Source organism: Heloderma suspectum, chromosome 2 (genome assembly GCF_057233095.1).
Source record: "Heloderma suspectum isolate Gila_16-S chromosome 2, 16-S_ref, whole genome shotgun sequence".
Classification (NCBI taxonomy): Eukaryota; Metazoa; Chordata; class Lepidosauria; order Squamata; family Helodermatidae; genus Heloderma; species Heloderma suspectum.
This window is the reverse complement of record NC_139459.1, coordinates 242,400,633-242,422,122: the sequence shown is the minus strand read 5'-3', so window position 1 is coordinate 242,422,122 and position 21,490 is coordinate 242,400,633. Positions and strand designations below refer to the sequence as shown.

Below are 21,490 nucleotides of genomic sequence, written 5' to 3'. Positions count from 1 at the left end.
TTTTTGGCCCTGCACCTTTTGCCTTTGCCCCCCCCCCCACCAGTGGAATGCAGCCTCCAAGATCATCTCTGAAATGGAATCTGGATCTTGGGCTGAAAGAGGTTCATTTATATGCAATGATGCCACAGTATGGGATTTAATTTGCAATATTTTTCCAATGGCATGCTGAACAGATCTTGGGGCTTTCAATATTATGCCCTTTGCTCTATCAATTATATTTCTATATCTATATATATATAACATAGTAAAGTCTTATGTATAAATCTCAGGAATAATATATCTTTTCTTTCCTAGTGGTAAGCTGTGGAAACTAATGCATACTTTAAGTGATGTACATTAGACATAAACTACAAATAAAATATAGATGTACATCGATACTATGAACCTGTTCGCATGTCATGACAGCCCACCATGGGTTAATTTATCCATGGGGGCTATCGCATCAAGCTGGGCACCCACGGGCACCATTTTTGCATGATGCCCATGGGTACCCAGCTGTCCGTGGCCTGTCGTGTTGTGCAAACCCAGGTGGCAGAGGTTGTTTGAGGGTTAAAAAACCCTCAGATAACCTTAAAACAAGCCATGGTTTATTTGAGGCTTATCTAACCCTCAAACAACTCCTGCTGCCACGTGACACGACAAGCCATGGCAAGAAGAGCACCCATGGGCACCATGCAAAAATGGTGCCCATGGGCACCCAGCACAATCTGAAAGCCCCTGTGGGGAAATTAAGCCACAGCAGGCTTTTCTGTCATGTGAACCGGGTCAGTGTGTGGCAAGTTATATCAGTCTGAGGGAGAAGATCATAGTACCACAGTCTTTGCAACAGCAAGGAGTAAGCTCTCTCTAATCCTAGAAAGAGAAGACAAGCTTTTAAATATTCTTATCACTAAAGAGAATATCAAAGCAGCTTTTTCCATAAAACATCTATTTAAATAGACTGGAGCAGTTGGGCCTGCATTCCAGCTGTCATTGTGGATATAATTGCCAAGGTTCCACAACTTCTCCTTCGAATTGTGTGTCATATTGCAATAACAAGGATGAATTTATCTGAAGCTGAAAAATACGCCCTTTCCTGTGCATGCGGTCTGACGTTAGTACGATAAGCCTGCACATCAAGCTGTGAAGATGCCTTGAAAAAATGTAAATGTTAATACATCATTTCAGTGGGGTGGACTTTATCTGGACAGGCCTCATTGTTCATTTAGCAGTGGGAATCTGATCTGGCACAACGCATAACTAATGCATGCACTTTGCTGCCACGAGATGTGGTGAGGGCCACTGGCATAGATGGTTTTAAAAGGGAATTAGTTAAATTAATGGCTAGCTCTGTCAACGGGTACTAGCTGCAATAAGCAAAGTGAAATTTCCAGGTTCAGATGTCTCCGAATAAATTCCAGTCGGGGGAGGGAGGGGAGGGTCAGCTGCAGGGAAGGTCTGTTGTCTTCATGCCCTGCTGTGGACTGCCCAGATGTATCTTGCTGGCCATGGTGGGAAACAGGATGCTGGATAGGAAGGACCTTTGGGCTGATCCATCGGGGCTGCTATTCCCACACATAAGAGAAAATGGAGCAGTAAGAGAATTGGAAAATGAGGAAGCTTGTTTCACATGCTGATAAATTGGAGAAGCTTGGAAGTGGTACAGAGAACGGCCTGACATGTTATTAAGTGGTTGCCTAACTCTTTTATTTGCACAGCAGAGCAATGAGCATGTTTATAAAATGTGGCAGCTGAGATGCAGAACTGTGCTCTGAGGCGGGGATGGGGGGGGCTCTATTGGGCTGCTATTTCCTTTTCAGCCTGACCCCAGATTGTTTGGAAGGAGTTTCTTCCTCCTCCCAATTCCCCCCCCCCTTCCATCCTGGCCTCTGAGGGGTGTTAACAAATTACATGCAGACTTTCTTACAGAGCAACTTTTTCCCCCTCTGTCTGTTCTAAAAGGAGAAAGCTGGCAGGACTGCATTGTCAACCATGGTAGACATTTGCTCATGCTGTTGGATCTTAACGGGCTAACTGCGCCTCTGTGGATTGCACAGCAAGAATGGCATATCCAGGGAAGTCTCACTTAAGAAGATCTTTCAGTGAGCATATCAGGGTCTCTACCACAAAAGCATGGGATGTCATTTGGAAAAGTGCACGAGAAAAGCGTTTATCAGGTCAGTTATCTGATTTCTTTCACTTGTAATTTTACCATTGCAAAGAGAGCACTGCTTTCCTTCACAGCTTAGTAGCATTTATTGGCTGCACACACGCTTTCCATACCAAAGAGAGTAGGTATTTATCAGTGTTGTATTGCCATATATGTCATTTTACCTGAGGTAGTGGTTTCTGGGAAACACCTTGGTACTACTGAGCAGGCAATGCAGGATATTGGTTCTCAACGTGTCCTCCAAGTATCAAAAGCTGCTTGATGTGGTTACTGCTTTCAAAATCACTGACGCAAACCAGTCTCGATACATAACGACAGGCAGATTTTAATGCTTCAGTGTGGCAAGCAAATATGTAATAAAGTTGATGTTGAAATTTGGTATTCTGTGTGAAACACTGGATTGCGAAATGTCCAACTAGCCCCATCTTTTTACGTACAACTCTCAGACCTGGAGACCACAAACAGCTGTTCTGTGAAGCCCTAGAATTAATCCAAAACATTTGGAATGAAATTGTTGTACATGTCTTAAGTGTGTTGTAGTAGTAAAATCGTTTGCTTTTTTAATGCCAAGCAGAGTGTATAGAAAACCAGTGTTAATCTTAAATCGTTATGTGATTGTTTTCAGACAGACATGTTGATACTCTGACACTCAGTGGGGAAATCTGGTAATACCAAATAAACATTTGAGAGATGTGTTCTAAATGCAACCCTTTTCATAGGATGCAACTGTTGTTAGAGGGCACTCTTCTTCTTAGGCTTGAGGGCTTAATATTGTGTAGCAATTAACCATGTGTGGTCCTAGGAGAATCATAGTTTTTCTTAAAAGTAAGAATTAAAGTTATGTGTTAAAAATGTGAAAGTGCCAAGTTCAGTTTTTCCTAATATAATAAAAGCTAACACTTGGTCCTTTTTAAGCTGTGCTGAGATGCAGAAACACAATTATGTGGTAGAAACATTTACTTTGAATGGTTTCTATTCTAGGTGTTTAGTCTTAATTCATCTGTGGGAGATGCTATCAAAAATAGTGATAGCTGGCTAACACTTTTTAAGCATGGTGGAAGACAGGAGTATCAAGTAACAGAGGTGTTCAGGGCATCTGTTCTGATGTTTAAGATGACTGTAAATTTTGAACTACTTGAGACTTGGAATTGGTTAAAGGAACAAGAGTACTTACTTGAAACCTGTGATACTAACAGTTTACTGATAGGTCTGCTTATTTTATATCTGTCAAGGTAATGGCCAGTGTTCTTATGTTCTTAGCCAGGACAGGGCTCACAAGCCTGTTAAGAGTCCTAGGAAGACAGAGCAGGGGTCATCGAAATGAAAGGGCTGAGAAGATGTACTAGTATATCTATTTTGGCTATTGGGCAGTATAGAAATGTAATAAATAAATAAATAGTAATAAATAAATAGGATACAGACCTCCCCCTTCACCGTGAAATCCTGTGTGTGGCCCTGGGCAAGCCAGTTACTCTCAGTTCTGGGTCCCCCTCTGTAAAGTGGGATAGAGATGATGGAATGATACTAAAAGTGAAATCAGTTGGGATTTTGATGGAGAAAGTGTGGGAACAAGTCAAAAATCCTTAATTTGGGGTTAAGACCTGCAAGATGAGCCATGAGCTGATTCTCTAGCTCCCTAGAGTTAAATCCTGGGACTACTTTTTTTTTTTTTTTTTACCACTCAGCTATTTCTCCAAGACACTGTCCCATTGCCCTATCTCTCCCCTTCCACCATATTACACATTCATTAATTTTTACTTTTTCTTTATTCTGTTGATATCTCACACCATCCCAAAGGCTTTGAGCCACTTTTTCAGGTATTTAAAATGTTAACAATAAAAATGGAAAAGGGGGACAACTTCCCCCTTCCGAGGTATAGCATTTTTTTGCTGTGAGCCCTTTTGACTCTGGTCAGTAGGGGCCAAGTTTTTCCTGCCCTAATCCAGAGATAGGCAACCTTTGGGGGCCCATTTGACAATTTGAGAAACTATTGTGGGCACCATGACAAAATGGTTGCCATGGGAAGTGTGGCTTATGTGTTAAAAATGTGAAAGTGCCAAGTTCAGTTTTTCCTAACATAATAAAACCCCTCTTGCATCCCCCACTAGCCAACTCATTCTCCCACCCCCTTTTACTCTCTCGGGATCAATACCCATAGATGCTCTCTCTCTCACTTGCACATGCACAAAGCCCTCCATGTATGAAACATGCATACATATACATATGCATGCACACACACACACACCAACACACACACACACAAACTTAAGAATGTCTCCAAGTCCCACCTATTTCAATAGGCAGTCCTCTAGAAATGTCTTGGAGGAAACCCCATTCAATACATCCTTCTGCCTTAAGAAATATCTGAATATCAGCTCGCACCCATGAGTAAGGATGGATGGAAATAAATATGGGAAGTGGTCATGGCAGGAATCTGGACTCAGCAGGTCTGAGTTGGTTCCAAGGTTCTTCTAAGAAGTAGGAAAGTGTGTTGGACAGTGCTGTGCAGATTATGAGCTGGTGCGGAAAGGGATAGAAGTGTGTGTGTGTGTGTGTGTGTGTGTGGAGATGGAGTACGCAGGAGCTGTAAGAGCATATAGTTTCATATCAATCTAGGGAAGTGATAACATATTATACTTATGACGCCACTTTACCTGAGGTGTGCATACATCATTAATATCTAGAAAGATGTCTACCAAATGTTAAGGGGACATATGGAAATGTGTCCGTAATGGTAGACTATGCTTGGGTACCACCTCTTAAAAAATTATGCATGGTGTGGAGAATGTGGATAGGGAGACATTTTTCTCCCTCTCTCAAAATACTAGAACCCGGGGTCATCCCTTGAAGCTGCTTGGTGGGAGCTTCAGGATAGATAAACGAAAGTACTTCTTCACACAGTACATAGTTAAACTATGGAATTTGCTTCCATAGGATGTAGTGATGGCTACCAATTTGGATGACATTAAAAGGGGGTTGGACAAATTCCAGGAGGAAAAGGCTATCAATGGCTACTAGTCTTGGTGGCTATGTGCTACCTCCAGTACCAGAGGCAGTGAGCCTACAACAGTTGCTGGGGGACATGGGTGGGAGGGTGCTGTTGCGCTCATGTCCTGCTTGTGGGTTCCCCACTTGTCCTGCTTGTGTGAACAGAATGCTGGACTAGATGGACCCTTGGTCTGATCCAGCAGGGCTCTTCTTATGTTCTTACTTCTCAGCTGTTTTTTCTAAATGTTTTCCTTCCCTTCTTTCTCCCTTTCTCCAACCTTTGGACCCCCACCTTTTGTGCACCTCTGTCATCTTCCCCTTTACACACCTTTTTTCTAAGCTAAAGAGACCCAAACGTTGTAACCTTTCCTCAGGCCCCTTTCTGGATCATTTTGGTTGCTCTTTAATGCAGCTTTTCAGCTCTACAGTGTCTGTAGTAACGGGAACTGTATACAGTTGCACCATATATTTATATAAAGCCATTATGATAGTGGCAGTTCTATTTCTCAATTACTTTCCTAATAATCCCCAACATGGAATTTGCCTTTTTCAGAGTCGATGTTTTCATTGAGCTATCCACCACAACTCCAAGATCCCTCTCCTTGTCAGTCACTGCTTACATCGAACTACATGTTCTATTTTAATGCCCTTTTCTCCAGACAGATCCTTTTGGAGTTCTTCACTATCCCTTTTTATTTTAAACACCCTAAATGTGGTGTTTTTATCAAGCTTGGCCACCTCACTGCTCACTTATTCATAAATGATCTGGAGTTATACTTTTTAGCTTGTAAGTCCCGATACAGATCCTTGAAGAACTCCAGTGTTTACATTCCAGCATTGGAAGAACTGTCAATTTATTCTACTCTCTGCTTTTGACCAGTTTCAGAACCATAAGAGAACATCTTCTCTTATCCCATAACTGCTGTTTGATTTATTTATTAAATTTATTAATCGCCCATCTGACTGGTCACCCAGCCACTCTGATCTGGTGTATTTGGTGAGTGACTTTGTCACAAGCCTTTTGAAACTCCAAGTAAACCAGGGTGGGCAACTTCAGAGGGTCTGGAAGCCATTTTCACCCCCCTGGACCTCCCCATGAGCTGCACTCTATTAGGCACTGTGGACTGCTCAACTTGTTTATTTTTATAAAGAGAATGGCCGCATTAGCACTACGGAGCAATAATGGGCCAAATTTAGCTTCCTTTGAAGTTAATTTGACCTGCATAGCGCTCCGTAGGGGATATGGCTGCTATGTGGGTTAAAGGTAGCTTCAAAACAAGCTATATTTGGCCTGTTCAGTGCTCGATAGCACTAACTTGGCCTTTTTTTAAAAAAAAAAAGTGGTTCTGGGCTCAGCAAGGACTTCACTGCGGGAGGGGATGTGTGTACATGTGGGCCATGGACCACATGTTGCCTCCTCCTGAAGTAAACAATGTCTACCACATCACCCCATCTACATGGTTGCTGTCATTCTAAAAGGTTAGAGGGACAGGATTTACCTTTGCGGGTGTCATGTTGATTCTTCTTCAGCTAGACTTCTCCTTCTATATGCTTGCTAATTTTATCTTCATTGCTTTCCACCAATTTATTCAGAACAGATGTTAAGCTAACTGCTGAAAACACTGCCTGACTTTGAACTGTTCCCAACTAGGTACTTCGACTTGAAGAGTGCAATCCTATGTATATATACTTTGAAGTAAGCTTCACTGAACTCAATGGTGCTGACTTCGGAGTAATTCTGCATAGATTCAACTTGTAAAACGTATTAAGAATCTGTGTGACACAGGCTCTTCTTAGCCAGCAAAAAGCAACATTTAGCTTTTAATTACAAATACAAACAATCTTTCAAGGAAGTTTTAGCTTTTAAAATGTTAGCCTGAAGCAGGACGTAAAGAGAGACGTAAGCAGCTTCTGAGTTTCTCTCTCATTCTCTATTTTGTATTCTTTACTTTATATTTAGTCCCTTTCATTTAGGAAAAATGCTTTTAGTTCTAACATTTCTCAGCAACTGTAAGGTTTGCAGACTAAAAGAGAAGATATAGCTCCACACTCTATATTTCCAGCCTTGTTTTTAAGCTTGCTTCAATTGGTTAGTATAGATAACTGAACGTTCTCCTACAGCAGCCTTCCCCAACCCTGGTGCCTTCTAGATGTTTTGCACTACAGCTCCCAGCATTGCTGACCATTGGCCATGCTAGCTAGGACTGATGGGAGTTGAAGTCCAAAACGTCTGGAAGGCACCAGGTTGGGGAAAGCTGTCTTACAGCATTAGTGAGGAATGTATGGCCCATGAGCTGGATCCAGCCTTCAGCTGGTCCCTTGACAAAGGCCAAGTGAGGGTAGAGGAGGGAGTCTTGGTTTTTGTTTCCTACAGAGAGGAAGCTGAACTAGTCACCCTCCACACCTTTTTGAGCCTGAGCTAATCATCACAACCAATTGTACAATTTAAAAGCCTCATTGTTGCTTCATTCACTGGGCCGAGCAAGGAGGGCCTGCCTGTTGCCAGAATTACCCTGGTGAGTGGATTTGTCAAAGTCTGCTCTTTTTAATGTGTTCAGTGTTCCTTCACCCTCAGGATATGCTAATTAGAGGGAGGAAATTGCAGCATGCACACTTTTTCTCTGTTGTTCCATGTCTTGCAAGAGACATCAGTGTCTAACAATATCCATTCTTGGCCAAAAATGGTTGCTTTGCTTTCTGAATGGTTTTGGTAGCTGTTATAGAAGCTTCTGATAGCATCACCGATGCAATGAATATGAACTTGAGCACACTCCGGGAGAGAGCGGAGGACAGGAAGGCCTGCCGTGCTGTGGTCCATGGGGTCAAGAAGAATCGGACACGACTTAACAACTGAACAACAACAACAATAGAAGGTTCTCTGTTTTTCTCTCATCTCTCCCACTAGCCAAACTGACCCCCCCCACACACACACACACAGACATACCAACACTTCGAACATAATAGGTTGATATAAAAGCCAGTTCCCAATGTTCTGTCACATTCTAACATGACCAATTTCAAGGATAGGCAGGTAGGGCAAGGTCTACTTTCTCAATAGGTGAGGTCATTAGGGGCAAGTAATAGGTTTAGCCCCCACTCCCAAGTGCACCCATTTAATTTCTCTCATAGAAGTGAAAGATTGCCATTCCCACCTATGGGGAGGGTGGGGAAAACCACTACACATGGAGGGGCCATTGCTGCAGTGAGAGCAACACCTACCTTTTCCTCTTGGAACTGGGTGCTACCACTGATAAGGATCCTACAAGGCGCTGCAATGCATCTCTTGAAATATGCTAGCTGTCCCTTCACCACAATTAAAGGCATTTTTATCAGTCCTTAATATAATGTACTGCAGTCTTTCCCTTAATAAAATGCAAAGCTAGAATTAGGATGTAAATAGAAGGGCAAAACCTAACATTACTGAATAGTTCTACCTTTTGGTAGGTTTACCTGCTGGCACTATATCCACAGCAGTGGGAAAATGGTAGACCACTGACTACCCCAGCCCCAGCTGAGGAGCACTTTTCTTGTATTCAAATAATATAATTAATTAATATGATGCAAAAAAATGGGATGTGGAAAAATGCAAAGCACAGACAATTTCTCTTGGTCGAAATGGGTTTGGCGTTTAAAGTAGAGCAAAGTTGGCACAATGCTTCAGATTCCAGATGGCAGTTTTTTCCTCTGAAAAGGGGAGAGGGACCCTGACTCTTCTGAGGGGGTGCAGTATATAGGTAGCCTCTTCCCCAACAGCTGCGATTAATCTTAGATGAAATAACCATTTTTCTTCAGCTGGTGGGAGAAGTTAGAGTATTTTTGGAGTTAAGCTAAAACATTCTGTGCATAAGATAAATAAAAACTTTAATGTCAGTGACAGTAACAAATGACCAAGTTACTTGAATTGGCTTTATAAATATTTTTCTTTTAAAGGAACTTTATGGTTTGCTCATTGAATGATCTAGTCCTCTGGTACAATCATCTTGTGTTAATTTCAGCTGGGAAGGAAAAGAGATTTGTACAGCTGTCCTACAGCTGGTATTTATCCTGCTTTGGAAATGTAAGAGTTCATATAAGGGATGAGCCTCCTTCCTGAAGAAGTGGTGTAAAGAAACAGGAGAGCTCCTTCTTGTTTTAGGAAACAATCTATCAGAGCTATACTGTGCCTGTTCACCATTTGATTAAAATTTTGGTCTTAAAGGTTTCTCACAGGCAGTTGGTTGGCCACTGTGTGAACTAGACTAGATGGACCTTTGGTCTAGATGGACCTTTGGTCTAGTCCCACACGTATCTTCTTCTGTTCTTATAGTTGCATGCGAAGTCTTGAGTATGTCAGCGTTCACATGTGAATGCTAGCAATTCTAGAAAAATGTTGTGAATGTCTGAAAACTCAGAGCTACACTGGTGGAGTCTGCTTAATAGTCAGGGAGCTTCTGATGCTGCAGAGTTGGTCAAGCTAAGCTGGTGCAGATCTTATCAGTAAGACCCATATAAGGGAGGATATAAGTATTCTTTTCTTCCGTCCTTTCTTTCATTACACTGGTAAATGTTGACAGTATTTTTGGCTCAGGGTTTTTGGACATTTGCAGACTTTGTCTGAGATTGTCCTTTACCGTGAATGTCTACATTCACCAGCTTTTAGACCTTCAGTGTAACGTGTATAATGTATATAGTTGGCTGCTCATTGGTCCAAGGGGACACACTGTGGTAGTAAATAGTATTTTAGGGGGCTCTTGAGCAGCCAGCTCCCTTCTCTTTTCCAGGCTAAACATAATCAGTTCCTTCAACCGTTCCTCATAGTATTTGTTTTCCATCTTTGTTAATGAACCTATTCCAGTTTCTCTATACCATTATTAAAGCGCATCACCCATAATTGTATTCAATACTCCAGATGAAGTCTGAGAAGTACAAAATGAAGTGGAACTATTACTTCCAGTGACTTGGAAACTATGATTTAATGAAGCCTAAAATGGCATTAGCCTTTTTTGCAGCCACATCTGACTCAGGGTGTTTCCAGACAGAGGGCTCCTAGTGCTAGCAGTCAGAAGGCATGGTGCAGCTGTTTTGTCTTTTTCTCCTTAATGGATTTTCTGCGTTATGGAAAAAGATGGAAGAAGCAGTAAGAAACATGGGACGGTTATGAATAGAAGACATCTGGACCCCTCATAAGCTTGCATGAATGAGTAAGGGCAATGGTGTCATAAAAGTTTTGTTTTGTTCATCTTGTGACTGGCTACAGTACTGAGCCCCTTCATGGATCACTGCCTTGTTGTGGCGAAGGGGCTTGCATAACTCAGTGAAGCCATAAGCTATGCCGTGCAGGGCCACCCAAGATGGACAGGTCATGGCGGAGAGTTCTGACAAAATGTGGTCCACTGGAGAAGGAAATGGCAACCCACTCCAGTATTCTTGCCAAGAAAACCCCATGGAACGTATTACAGGGCTAAAAGATGTGACGCCGGAAGATGAGCCCCTCAGGTCGGAAGGTGTCCAATATACTACTGGGGAAGAGCAGAGGGTATTTCCAAGTAGCGCCAGAAAGATTGAAGCGGCTGGGCCAAAGCCGAAAGGACACTCAGCTGCGGATGTGTCTAGTGGTGAAAAGAAAATCCGATGCTGTAAAGAACAATATTGTTTAGGAACCTGGAATGTCAGATCAATTAGGTGGTCAAACATGAGATGGCAAGATTGAACATCGACATCTTGGGAATCAGCGAACTAAAATGGACAGACATGGGCGAATTTAATTCAGGTGACCATCATATCTACTATTGTGGGCAAGAATCCCTTAGAGGAAATGGAGTAGCACTCATAGTCAAAAAAAGGGTGGGAAAAGCAGTACTGGGGTACAATCTTAAAAATGATAGAATGATCTCAGAACGAATCCAAGGCAAACCATTCAACATCACAGTAATTCAAGTCAATGCCCCAACTACTGATGCCGAAGAAGCTGAGGTTGATCGGTTCTATGAAGACCTACAACACCTTCTAGAACTAACACCAAAAAAAGATGTCCTCTTCATCATAGGGGATTGGAATGCTAAAGTAGGAAGTCAAGAAATCACCGGGATAACAGGCAGGCATGGCCTTGGTGTACAAAATGAAGCAGGACAAAGGCTAATAGAGTTTTGCCAAGAGAACACGCTGATCATAGCAAACACTCTTTCCCAACAGCACAAGAGACGACTCTACACATGGACATCACCAGATGGTCAATATCGAAATCAGATTATGTCCTTTGCAGCCAAAGATGGAGAAGCTCCATACAGTCAGTCAAAACAAGACCTGGAGCTGACTGTGGCTCAGATCATGAGCTGCTTCTTGCAAAATTTTGGCTTAAATTGAAGAACGTAAGGAAAACCACTAAACCATTCAGGTATGACCTAAATCATATCCCTTATGAATATACAGTGGAGGTGAGGAATAGATTTCAGGGATTAGACCTGATAGACAGGGTGCCTGAAGAACTATGGACGGAGGTCCGTAACATTTTTCAGGAGGCAGCAACGAAATCCATCCCAAAGAAAAAGAAATGCAAAAAAGCCAAGTGGCTGTCTGATGAGGCTTTACAAGTAGCTGAGGAAAGAAGGGAAGCAAAAAGCAAGGGAGAAAGGGGAAGATATATCCAAGTGAATGCAGAGTTCCAGAGAATAGCAAGGAGAGACAAGAAGGCCTTCTTAAATGAACAATGCAAAGAAATCGAGGAAAACAACAGAATGGGAAAGACTAGAGATCTCTTCAAGAAAATCGGAGATCTCAAGGGAACGTTTTGTGCAAAGACGGGCATGATAAAGGGCAAAGAAGGCAGGGACCTAACAGAAGCAGATGAGATTAAGAAGAGGTGGAAAGAATACACAGAAGAACTATACAGGAAAGATCTGAATGTCCCTGATAGCCATGATAGTGCGGTCACTGAACTTGAGCCGGACATCCTCGAGAGTGAAGTCAAGTGGGCCTTAGGAAGCATTAGTAACAACAAAGCTAGCGGAGATGACAGTATTCCAGCTGAGCTATTTAAAATCCTAAAACATGATGCTGTTAAAGTGCTGCATTCAATCTGCCAACAAATTTGGAACACTCAACAATGGCCGCAAGACTGGAAAAGGTCAGTTTACATTCCAATTCCAAAGAAGGGCAACGCCAAAGAGTGTTCAAATTACCGCACAATTGCGCTCATTTCACATGCCAGCAAGGTGATGCTCAAAATCCTACAAGCTAGGCTTCAGCAGTATGCGAACCGAGAACTACCGGAAGTACAAGCTGGGTTTCGAAGAGGCAGAGGAACTAGAGATCAAATCGCCAACATTCGCTGGATCATGGAGAAAGCAAGAGAATTCCAGAAAAACATCTATTTCTGCTTCATTGACTATGCTAAAGCCTTTGATTGTGTGGATCACAACAAACTGTGGCAAATTCTTAAAGTGATGGGAGTACCAGACCACCTTACCTGTCTCCTGAGAAACCTGTAGGTCAAGAAGCAACAGTAAGAACCAGACATGGAACAACCGAGTGGTTCAAAATTGGGAAAGGAGTACGACAAGGCTGCATATTGTCACCCTGCTTATTTAACTTATATGCAGAGTACATCATGAGAAATGCTGGGTTGGATGAATCAGAGGTTGGAATTAAGATTGCTGGGAGAATTATCAACAACCTCCAATATGCCGACGATACCACCCTAATGGCAGAAAGCGAAGAGGATCTAAAGAGCCTCTTGTTGAGGGTGAAAGTGGAGAGTGCAAAAGCTGGTTTGAAACTCAACATTAAAAAAACGAAGATCATGGCATCTGGCCCCATCACTTCCTGGCATATAGAAGGGGAAGAAATGGAAGCAGTGACAGATTTTACTTTCTTGGGCTCCAAGATCACCACAGACGGTGACTGTAGCCATGAAATTAAAAGACGCTTGCATCTTGGGAGGAAAGCTATGGCCAACCTAGACAGCATAGTAAGAAGCAGAGACATCACCTTGCCGACAAAGGTCCATCTAATCAAAGCTATGGTTTTCCCAGTAGTAATGTATGGCTGTGAGAGCTGGACTATAAGGAAGGCTGAGCGCCGAAGAATTGATGCTTTCGAACTGTGGTGCTGGAGAAGACTCTTACGAGTCCCCTGGACTGCAAGGAGGTCAAATCAGTCAATCCTAAAGGAAATCAACCCTGAGTGCTCATTGGAAGGACCGATACTGAAGCTGAAGCTCCAGTATTTTGGCCACCTAATGCGAAGAGAAAACTCTCTGGAAAAGACCCTGATGCTGGGAAAGACTGAAGGCAAAAGGAGAAGGGGACGGCAGAGGATGAGATGGCTAGATAGCATCACCGATGCAATGAATATGAGCTTGAGTACGCTCCGGGAGAGAGCGCAGGACAGGAAGGCCTGGCGTGCTATGGTCCATGGGCTCACGAAGAGTCGGACACGACTGAACAACAACAACAGTACTGAAATTATTTTCACATGTATTACTGCCAACCAGGACAGGTATCCCCCAAGCTGTACCTGAGTTGATTCCCCCTGCCAGCCCCCATAAATGCAAAATTTAGCATTTGTCTTTGTTGAATTTCATTTTGTTCATTTCAGCCCAGTTTCCCATTCTATTAAGGTCATTTTCAATTGTACTCCTTTCTGAGGTGTTAGCTGTCACTCTCCATTTTGTGTGATCTGCAAAAGAGATCAGGATTCCTTCCATCCCAATCTGTCACTGATTTAAAAAAAAATGTTGATCATTACAAGGCCCAGGGCAGAGCCCTGCAGGACCCTGGTCCGTCCAGGTTGATGAGGAACCATTTAGGAGCACTCTTCAAATATGGCTTTCCAACTAGTTCTGAAACCATCTGACAGTATTATCATCTATCCTACATTTAACCAGTTTGCTAACCAACATATCATGGGGGATTTTGTTAAACGTTTAGCTGAAATCAAGATAAATTATATCTACAGCATTCCCACAATCACTGAACTAGTAACCTGATCAAAAAGAGACAAGATTAGCCTGGCAAGATTTATACTTGACAAATCCATGTTGGCTCCTACTCATCACTGTGTTATTCTCAAGATGCTTACTAACTGACTCTTTTATAATCTGTTCTAATATCTTCCCTGGTATTAGCAGTTAGAAATTTTGTGCAATCCCACATAAACCAGTCTGTAGTTTCCTAGATTTTCCTTTTCCCCATCTCCTGTCTTGGGGCATCTTACCTGTTCTCCAGGATTTCTGAAAGATAACAGGCTGAAAGCACCATCAGCAAGCTCCTTTAGTTCCCTAGGATGGAATTCATCAGGTCCTGACGACTTGAAGTCATTTAAAATATTGCTGACCAACTCCTTGCTAATCTTGAACTGCAATCCTAACCTCTAATCAGTTAACGCTACTTATGTGAGGTTGCACACACTTCCCCTTATGGAAGACGATGGAGGAAAAATAGAAGTTGAGCATTTCTATCTTCTTTCTGCCACCTGTTAACATTTCACCATCCTTGCTGAGCAGTGGTCCTACCATTTATTTCCTTTTGCTTTGAACATACCTAAAAAAATCATTTTTTTAAATTGCTCTTAGCATCCCTCACCAGCCTGAACTTGTTCTGAGCATTAGTTCTCCTGACACTATCCCTACATCAGTAGCACCAAAGAGCTGCTTCTATCATTAGGGCATTGTGAGGGAAATGAAGCTGCACCTGTCATGTTTTTATATGACCAACCTTAAGATCACAGGCAACGTCAGCAGCTGCAGCATGAGACTGAGGTGGTTTTGGTAATGCTCAGTGCCAGAAATGAAAGGACAAGAAGCAGAGCAGCTAAAGGAAAGTCCAGATGGTTGGCAAACAAGATAGGCTGTTCAACCAGAATGTATGGATCTCTGATCACTTCTGGGTTAAGGGTTCAGAGAGTGGTCTAAAGACTAATAGGAGAATAAATGGCCTACATATTAAAGTCATGACTCCTGTTTTTAACAGTAGCACCTTTAGGTGCTACAGACTCTAGCTAAGAGGGGACTGTCATTCACTGGTCTTGTCCTTGAAGAACAGTGGTAGAGGGAGATGCCACAGCACTGTCTTTTAGTGTGTCTGACAAGGCCTGAGGAGGAGACCCAAGATAAAACTCAGCAATGAAGCTCACTGGTGGGTTTGGGGAAAGTCACATCCTCTCAGCCTAAACTATCTCACAGAGTCACTGTGAAGATAAAAGGAGGAGAGTCACGTATGCCGTACTGCACTTTTTTAAAAAATGTAATAAACATCTGTTAAATCTCCACTACTTCCTTGGAACTACGATATAGAACTGATGGGCCAATGTTAACAGCTAGGAGACATGGCAAAGTATCCATTGCCAACTTCTGGCAAAGGGATGTGAGATGGTTAGGACTAGCTGGCACACTCACTGAGCAAGATAATTTAAGGTACACTTCTGTATTTCCAAACAAGTAAGCTTAGTCCCTGGAAGTGCATCTGGCTCTAGTAAGAATCAAATGTGTATTCTGTCTTTTTATAAACAGTCAAAATGTTTGGGTCAGACTGCTTCTTATGCCAGTCATTTGGGTATAATACACACAACATTAATGATGGCAGTGACCACTGCCATATGTTATGCCTTCTGTCATTACTGGGTGGGGTGGAAGCACTGTTTTGGAAAATAAATGAGTAATAGCAAATAGTGGGGCTTTGAGATGAACGTCTATGGTTAGACTAACAAGGTGACAAGTAGTGTTTCTACAACACAATCATAGCACGGTTTCACATATACAACTGCATTTCATTTTCCACTGTAAACTTAGAAGGATGGGTAAGTTTAAACAATTCCTACATATTTTTTCCATTCCTAACATTCTTTGCTATTTTTGTTCTTAATACAGACTGCACATACATTTCTTGTCCAGTACAAAATTTAAAAATGCCTACAACACCAACTGCAACGTGCCATATGAACCAGCTTGTTTCAAAAGTAGACATTTAACAGGGAGCTGTTCAGGAGTCTTTCCATGTCAGTATATCAAATGAATTCCTGTTTGATCTGAGTTTGTCTCATAGGAACAGGATCTCCTAGTACATATTCATGCTGATCTTGTATCTAAAAATCAGTTCCCAATATTCTGTCAGAATCATGCATGAAGGACCTTGGCTGGATGAGAATGCAATGTTTTGTGCTGTGTGGGACCCCCGTTTTAATTCTGCTTCCAGCTGACTTGTGGAATTTTAATGCCTCAGAAGCACTGAAGAGCTCTAGTGTGGAATTAAAATGGGGCTTCCATGCAGTTCTCTGTTTCAGTCAGGGAGGGAGAGAGAATTTCAGTGAGGGAGAGAGTATTGCAATCTGAAGAAGAGAAGCTGTAGAGGTTGAAGAGCGCACTCAAGAGATGGCTTTGTACTATGGCCTAGTGAGAAAATTAATTCTAGGAGTGACCTTCATTAGTCCCTGCTGCAGGGAAAGTTGCAGCAGTGCTTGGATGAAGAACCATCCTAGAGCTGGCACTTAGTTTTTACTGCCCAGTAGGGAAGGTAGCACTGAACAAACCCCAGCTGACATTTGCCTTTAAAAACAAAGCAAAACTTATTTGCAAACACAACAATAACAACAATAAAACACACACACACAAAAGCGTAGAGGGGAGAAAAGAGGGGGGAGATTTAACACTTCTTTTCAAATATATACATTAATATAAGCCGACCACATATCTAAATAAGCATCTGTACGAAACTGACCACTGTAGGAGGTAATGTTAAAATGTAGCAAGAGCAGGAAGATATTCAGGTCGCTGCATGATCAGTGGTGGGTGTTTATCCTTCCAAACTTGAAGTATCATTCTGTTTGCAACTTAAGGGTGTTCAGTATCCACTGTTGCTGTCCACTATTATCACTGATTTTTCAAAAACAAAATGTATACAAGCAATGACTTCCAACCAAACAGAAGCCACTACAGGACATGCCCACATCATATGCCTCAACAAAGCATTGTCTTCATTGCATCCCCGGCATCTGGCAGAGCTACCTGCTTCTTTGTAACAAGCCTCTGTGGTGTCCAGTATGCATGAAACATCATTTTTTGTTGAATCAGCCTCCATTTTAAATTTACAGAAATAGTATATATGGAAGCTAAGGCATTGGTTAAGCTGCATAGACTGTATAGAGCATTCCAATTCCTGATTCCATTCCTCTCTGACAGTCTGAACATCTACTTTACTACATTCCAAAAGACCAAGAGGGAGCTATTGTAGGGTTAGGTTTCTGTAAAAAAAAAACCAATAAATTCCTGCAACAGTGTAGGAAGCACTGAAGCACTCATCGCTGATGGCCTGTATGCAGACTTCAACGAATGCTGTAGCTGAATGTACTGCCAACTAGCACTAGCTGGTAATGATATCTAATCTGCAATATTGAAAATGGTAAAAAATACATAATCTGGTTGCTTGCCTTTCCTGACGGAATAGAGGGGATATGTTGCAAAAGGAACCAAGGGGGAGCTGGTGTGCTGGCAGAACTCAATGTCTCCCTATTGTTGTGCTTTCTTAGTTTAATTTGAACGGTTGGGATATAGGAAAACCTACGTATGCATAGTAGCTTCTTTAAAAACTGCTTAGTGCTTGTGAACTCATCTCCTTTTAATGAAGTGACAGCATGGTTGTGTGAATGTACTGGTGAAAGAATGTGAATACAAGAGGAAGATTTGCTAGGTTGTATATTGATATACGATTGAGAGTTTGGACAGGAATGGGTTAATGGAGTCAGATGTACTGCTGGAGACTCCTTTAGTGGCACATCTTTTGTTAGTGAAACTACAGGTGATGTGTGTCTATGGGAAGGAGGGAACTATGGTTGTTGACTTATTTTATTTAGCACTACAGAATTTGGAAGGTGCACATTTTTTCATTAATACATTGAATTATATGAATGTCAGTTTGCCACAGAGAATCTGTCATTTTACCAAATGAAATTCTTCTGTTGTTCAGTGTGGATTAGGCTGTGTTAAGTCTCTGTGCATCAACTGGTCTTCAGAGTGATGATAGTGGTTTGGATAGTGGTTATTACTTCTATTCCCTGAAATTATTTTGTTTTTACTGCTTTCTCTCACAATCCTTATATCTCTTGACCCATGGTTTGATAGCAGCAGGCAAAATTATTGGGGTGTGTGATAGTGGTACTAGGTCTGTGGTGTCTTATAATGTATTTATTCAACATAGACAAAAAATGAGACACTCATTTCAATGTTATGTAAATTTTACAATGACAACATAAGTTCCAATCCTATGCACTCTTTCCAGGAAGAAAGAATACAATGGGACTTACCTCTGAGGAGACATTCATATGACTGTACTGTAAGAAAAGGAGCCATTCATAATGTACAGGATGGAATCATGACTGTAGATATGTTAAAGATATGAAGATAAGGATTTGACACTTGTTTGATTTCCATTGCTACAAGCAAAAACCTGGATTTAAATAATATTGCAGTTCAAAGCTATCTAATAGCAGGAAGACCTCCTAGATTTTTGCAGTCATACTTTTGAAAAATATTTGATTTTTGACTATCTGTATGCCAAGAGAAGCTTTTACTGTCTTAGGATTTCAAATTATGACTACAGAAGTTCTTGAAAGGTGTTACTGTAAAACCTGCTTCTGGAGAAATTGAGGATCTTCCTGCTTCTGGAGAAATTGAGGATCCTCAGTTTTGTTTATATTTGTGTGTGCAGCTCCATTGGTTTTAGATCTTGCTGGACCACTTTTGGGGCCGGGATGGGGGTCGGGAGGGGGAAGAATGCACAAAGGTTTGTTTTATGTTACCTGTCAACAGTAGTGTAGTGGCAAATCCAGAAGTGCAGGGTCCCTTCGTGACAGTCCCAACCACGCCCCCTCACAGCCATGCCTCCTTCTAAGATTGCACAACCTTGTAAGATATACAGCCTTCAACTTGGATCCAAAAACAGCGTGGCTGAGAGTAAGGCAGGGGTATTTCAATTGGATGTCTGAGAAAAAATGATGTTGTTGTTCAGTCGTGTCCGACTCTTCATGACCCCATGGACCATAGCACACCAGGCCTTCCTGTCCTCTGCTCCCTCCTGGAGTGTGCTCAAGTTCATATTCATTGCATCAGTGATGCTATCTAGCCATCTCATCCTCTGCCGTCCCCTTCTCCTTTTGCCTTCAGTCTTTCCCAGCATCAGGGTCTTTTCCAGGGAGTTTTCTCTTCACATTAGGTGGCCAAAATATTTGAGCTTCAGCTTCAGTATCTGTCCTTCCAATGAGCAGTCAAGGTTGATTTCCTTTAGGATTGACTGATTTGACCTCCTTGCAGTAAGAGTCTTCTCCAGCACCACAGTTCCAAAGCATCAATTCTTCTGTGCTCAGCCTTCCTTATAGTGAGAAAAAATGCAGGGGTGTTAATCTTTTTCACCCACTCAAAACACAAACATTTTAGGTTTTCAAAATATGATACTCTATGGAAGATTCACCCTCTCAACTCAGCCCTCATGGACAGATCCCGTCTCATTTAAACAGCCCCCTTGCACACTCCCTTAGCACCCCAACATTACCCATTAGCCTTTCGTAAGCTCCTTCATTATATCTCTCCCATCCCGCAACAGAAACGTCAACACACCCAGCTGGATTGAAACACATACATACACACACACACACACACACACACACACCCCTTCTTTCTCCCCTCCCAGCAACTGATTTTTTTCTGTTTCCCCTCCACGGGGGTTTGTTTGCCCAGATACATGCCAGCCTTGTACCAAAAATGGTAGCTGACACAGTGGGTTGCATTTGGCAATTCCACTTAGTGTAGAAATTAATATTCAAGAATTAACAGTGCAATCCAATGTGTGTTTATTTCGAATTAAATTTACAGAGATCTTGGGAAGGCAGCTAAGGCTGCAGTCTTATGCACACTTACCTGGGAGAAAGCCCAGTTGGCAATTGAACATAGCGGGACTGACTTCTGAGTAAACATGCATAGGACTGTGTGATAAAGCCTAAAAACTGGCACAAACCAACTCTTACAATGAATATTAATAATTCAATAGCTGAACAAGACATCATCTTGCTTCTCATTTGCACCATCCATCTGCCTCCCTCTTTTGCATGTTCATCAAGATGTGAAAGAAACTTTTCCATAACATTTCTCCACCCCCACCCCATTGTAAAGCACAAAAAGGCACCAATCCTAAACACACTAACCGAGGGAGCTGGTGTGGCCCTGTTCTCTTTTGCTGCCCTAGGATTGTGGGAGTGGGATAGGATGGTGGTCTAGCTGGCTCTGGCTGCTGGTACTGGGGTATAGTTTGGAGAACTGCCAAGAACAAGTTTAAACATCAGGAGTTTTAAGGATGATGCAGTAATGAGGCCCCCCACCATAAACAAACCTCAGTTAACAGTATGTAAATCAGCTTTATGTGTGTTTTTTAATAAGAGGTACAAAACAATGGGAGCATATGTTCAAGAGGAGGACAAGGGTCTAGGCCAGTCACAGCTCCACACCCTTACTTCCTAAAGGCACATTATATCTAAATAGTGTGAAGAAAAAGGAGAACGTAATGATGATGATAATAATAGCTTGTATAATCAAAAATTAAGTTTCAAACAGCTATGTAACCTTAGTTTAGAAATTAATTTTAAATTTAGATTGTAAGCTTCTAAGGGCAGAGACCTGACTTTTTTGCTTATGATTCTCTGTAAAGTACCACATATATTGTAAACGCCAAACTCTGTGCATCTTCTGGAAGCAGCTGAAGACGTGTTTTACTCAAACTGTCCTTTGGTGACCAGCAGCAGGGAAAGATAAAGTAGATTTGTTTGGCATATTGTCACCAGCCCTGAGCCTTTGGGATGAGGTAGACAATACATCCAATCAATTAATTAAATAAATAATACATCATATATAGACAACAGTGAAGACATATTTTTTTCTACCTCAGATAAAATATATGGAGCCTCATGTGGAGCAGAGTGGTAGGCAGCAGTATTGCAACCAAAACTCTCCCCACGACCCGAGTTTGATCCCAGAGGAAGCCAGGTCTTGGGTAGCTGGCTCAGGTCTACTCAGCCCTCCATCCTTCCGAGGTCGGTAAATGAGTACCCAGCTTGCTGGGGGAAAGGTAGCCATGATTGGGGAAGGCAATGGCAAACCACCCCGCTACAGTCTGCCATGAAAACGCCAGCGCAAGCGGCATCCCTCTAGGGGTCAGCAATGACCCGGTGCATGCATAGGAGGAACCTTTCCTTTCCTATCATATGGATAGAATAAAGCCTCATGGCCATGGGGCTTACTCTCAGGTATGGGGACTTACTCTCAAGTAAGCGCAAAGCAAATATATGGAGGAAATGCGTGTGTGGGGGGGGGAGAACAAGAGAAAAGCTGCTTTTCTT

General features: G+C 42.1%; 1 protein-coding gene across 1 annotated transcript in view; it reads left to right on the top strand.

The window, feature by feature from the left end:
- The first annotated feature begins 1,863 nt into the window (after window positions 1-1,863).
- Window positions 1,864-21,490, top strand: part of LOC146354317 (rho GTPase-activating protein 7-like) — a 113,460-nt gene continuing 93,833 nt past the window's right edge. The window contains exon 1 of the mRNA XM_084838627.1: window positions 1,864-2,156. Within this exon, the coding sequence (XP_084694753.1) occupies window positions 2,042-2,156 (115 nt within the window). The 5' untranslated portion in view covers window positions 1,864-2,041. The remainder of the gene's footprint in view (window positions 2,157-21,490) is intronic.